This window comes from Triticum dicoccoides, chromosome 2A (assembly GCF_002162155.2).
Source record: "Triticum dicoccoides isolate Atlit2015 ecotype Zavitan chromosome 2A, WEW_v2.0, whole genome shotgun sequence".
NCBI classification, from domain to species: Eukaryota; Viridiplantae; Streptophyta; class Magnoliopsida; order Poales; family Poaceae; genus Triticum; species Triticum dicoccoides.
This window is the reverse complement of record NC_041382.1, coordinates 719,308,105-719,310,495: the sequence shown is the minus strand read 5'-3', so window position 1 is coordinate 719,310,495 and position 2,391 is coordinate 719,308,105. Positions and strand designations below refer to the sequence as shown.

General features: G+C 49.1%; 1 protein-coding gene across 1 annotated transcript; it reads right to left on the bottom strand.

The window, feature by feature from the left end:
* Positions 1-334: 334 nt before the first annotated feature.
* On the bottom strand, positions 335-1,546 carry LOC119358199. Its single transcript, XM_037624862.1, has one exon. The coding sequence runs from the start codon at positions 1,544-1,546 to the stop codon at positions 335-337; it is 1,212 nt and encodes a 403-aa protein (XP_037480759.1).
* Positions 1,547-2,391: the final 845 nt, after the last annotated feature.

The window sequence follows — 2,391 nt, the reverse complement described above, 5'->3', positions numbered from 1 at the left end:
TACTAGTTATAGATTCTATATGTGGAGCTTTTATATCTCAATGCTACTGCTATCATATAACATGCATAAACCGTCATGCTAGAAGTTAACAATTTTGCATCCTCTTGTAGTAATGTAAAACGGAAAGTTGAGGTTGTGTACTATACAACCTCGGTCTCAAATTACTTGTCTTAGATTTGTCTAGATTATGCATGTGGAGTATTTTTTTTTTGAAGAATGGGAATAGCACTGCTAGCTCCTCTACTACGAGTTATGCAAAGACATGTTACTTTGACTAAAACTGATAGCATATCATAGCAGTACAATCGCCTCAGGAAATATCATTGCATACAATTTATGGACCAAACATAAAAAGGAAGAGAATCCTTAGCACCATGGTCACATTGCTTACCGAGATGTATTCCATAGAAGGAGGCCAGGCCGAGTAGGGATGGACGTGGAAGCTAGGTCGCTTTCTATTCTTCAGATGCTGCTTCAGCTCTGCTGTTTCCAGAGACAAGGACAGGAACCACTCAGGGGATTTGAACTGATCAAAGTACACAAAACCATTGAAAACCCTCATAAGCCGCACTGAGATTGTATCTTCCACTGAGCAGCTGGTGACCTCCATAAAGCTAGAGTGCAACGGGAACATCTTGTGCAGCACAAATCTGTCAACGCCATCATCGTCCGCTGTCAAGATCCAAACAGAAAGTGTGCATTCCTTCTCATCTACGATACAGAGCTTTCCATCAGTGGTCTGACCAATCTTAAATTTTTGGTGTACCACTCTCAAGGGCGGCGGCAGATCCATTCGAGAGAACTGAAATGTATCTGTTTTGAGCACGAAAACATACTCGCTGACATACACCCCCATGATGGACTCGGTTTGCCAACAGATAAACCCATCTAGCACGGTGCAGGCTGTGCGCCTGAAGCCCTGAGGCAGCAGCGTCGCAATCTCCAGAAAAATCTGCCACTCCATGGTGTCCGATGAGAAGACAGCGATGCGTAGCCTATCCCATGAGTAGTCTTGACGGACACATACCACACGGGACGGCCTCTGATCCTCTTGGGAGCAGAATGTGTGGAACCCAAGGGAGGTGCCGTCGGGCATGTCATGGTGCTCCTTGGGGCGGAGAAACAGAGCCATCGTTTGGGGGTTGTACCAAACTCCCTGCTTGATGATCGGGTGTTTGATGGCCATGCAGCCGCCATTGTAGGCCGAAGGATTGGAGAAATCGACCCGCCAGTCAGAATCGTCGTCCTCTACGAGGTGGGTGAATCCGGCGAAGGGCCGTCGTGAGGTGGGGAAGGCCATTATTGTGTATGCGAGGAAGCGAGGGAGGAGCGGGGGTGCGTGGAGCGCGCGGAAGCGGCGGCGGAAGGCGCGGGACGAACGAACGGCGCCGAGGAAGCCGGAGCAGGTGAGGGCGGCAGAGGCGAGGCTGGGGAAGTTCGGGAGGCGGAGGAAGATCTCTCGGAGCAGGTAGTCGTCGAGGTCACTTATGGTGGTGGGAGCGGGTGGTATGGGGTGTGCCGGCGGCGGCGACGGGTGGGAAGCCATGGCTGGTTGCGCTCAAGCGAAAACAGAGGAGTGAGGACTGAGGAGTCGACGAGAGAAGAGATTAACAAGTGACCATTGGTTTGTTAGCGAGATAGAGGGGAGAAGTTGCGCTTCCACGTCTAACACTCTCCTCCTGTTCTCTAGGGATGAATGCATATATCCACTCAGCTATAGCTCGGGTTGTTAGGCAGTGCCACTTTTACATTTTTATTACTAAATATAAGCTTGATTGGCTAAGAAAAACTAAATATAAGCTTGTTCAAATCTGATTGCTCCTATTTTATATATAAACAGAAACACTATTACACTGGTACATTCATTAAAATAGGAAAAGGGCTTGAAGAACTGAAGAAAAATAGGAAGCCGTGATTTGGAGTGCGGGCTCAGATGAGCCCGAAATCCTGTGCATCCATTGTTGCTTTGGGATACTGGAAAAGGGGACTCTCCGTCAAGCTTGATAGCAAGAAGAATAAGGATACTGAGAGAATACAGTATGTCCAGGACCCTAAAAAAAACAGTTTGTCCAAGTGGGCCATATTCATATGAGCGGGGAGCGTCGACGTTAGTAGGTCGTCGCATCATTTTCCTGAACTGTGGACCAGGACGTCTCGTGTGCCTGTGGGCTTCGTGCGTCAGAATTCGTGAACGGGTCGGCGATGGTGAGGCGAGCTGAAGAAGAGGAGCGGCAACAGGTTTGTCCTCCGAGCAACTGCCGACGGGATGAAGGTCGGCGGGATGGACATCTTGATGGATCCAGTCGCCAGGTGAGTTCCCCTTTCTTGATCCAAACCTCTACTGATGATCCAGCACATCCGCACTCAATGATTGATGAGTACGATGTAGGT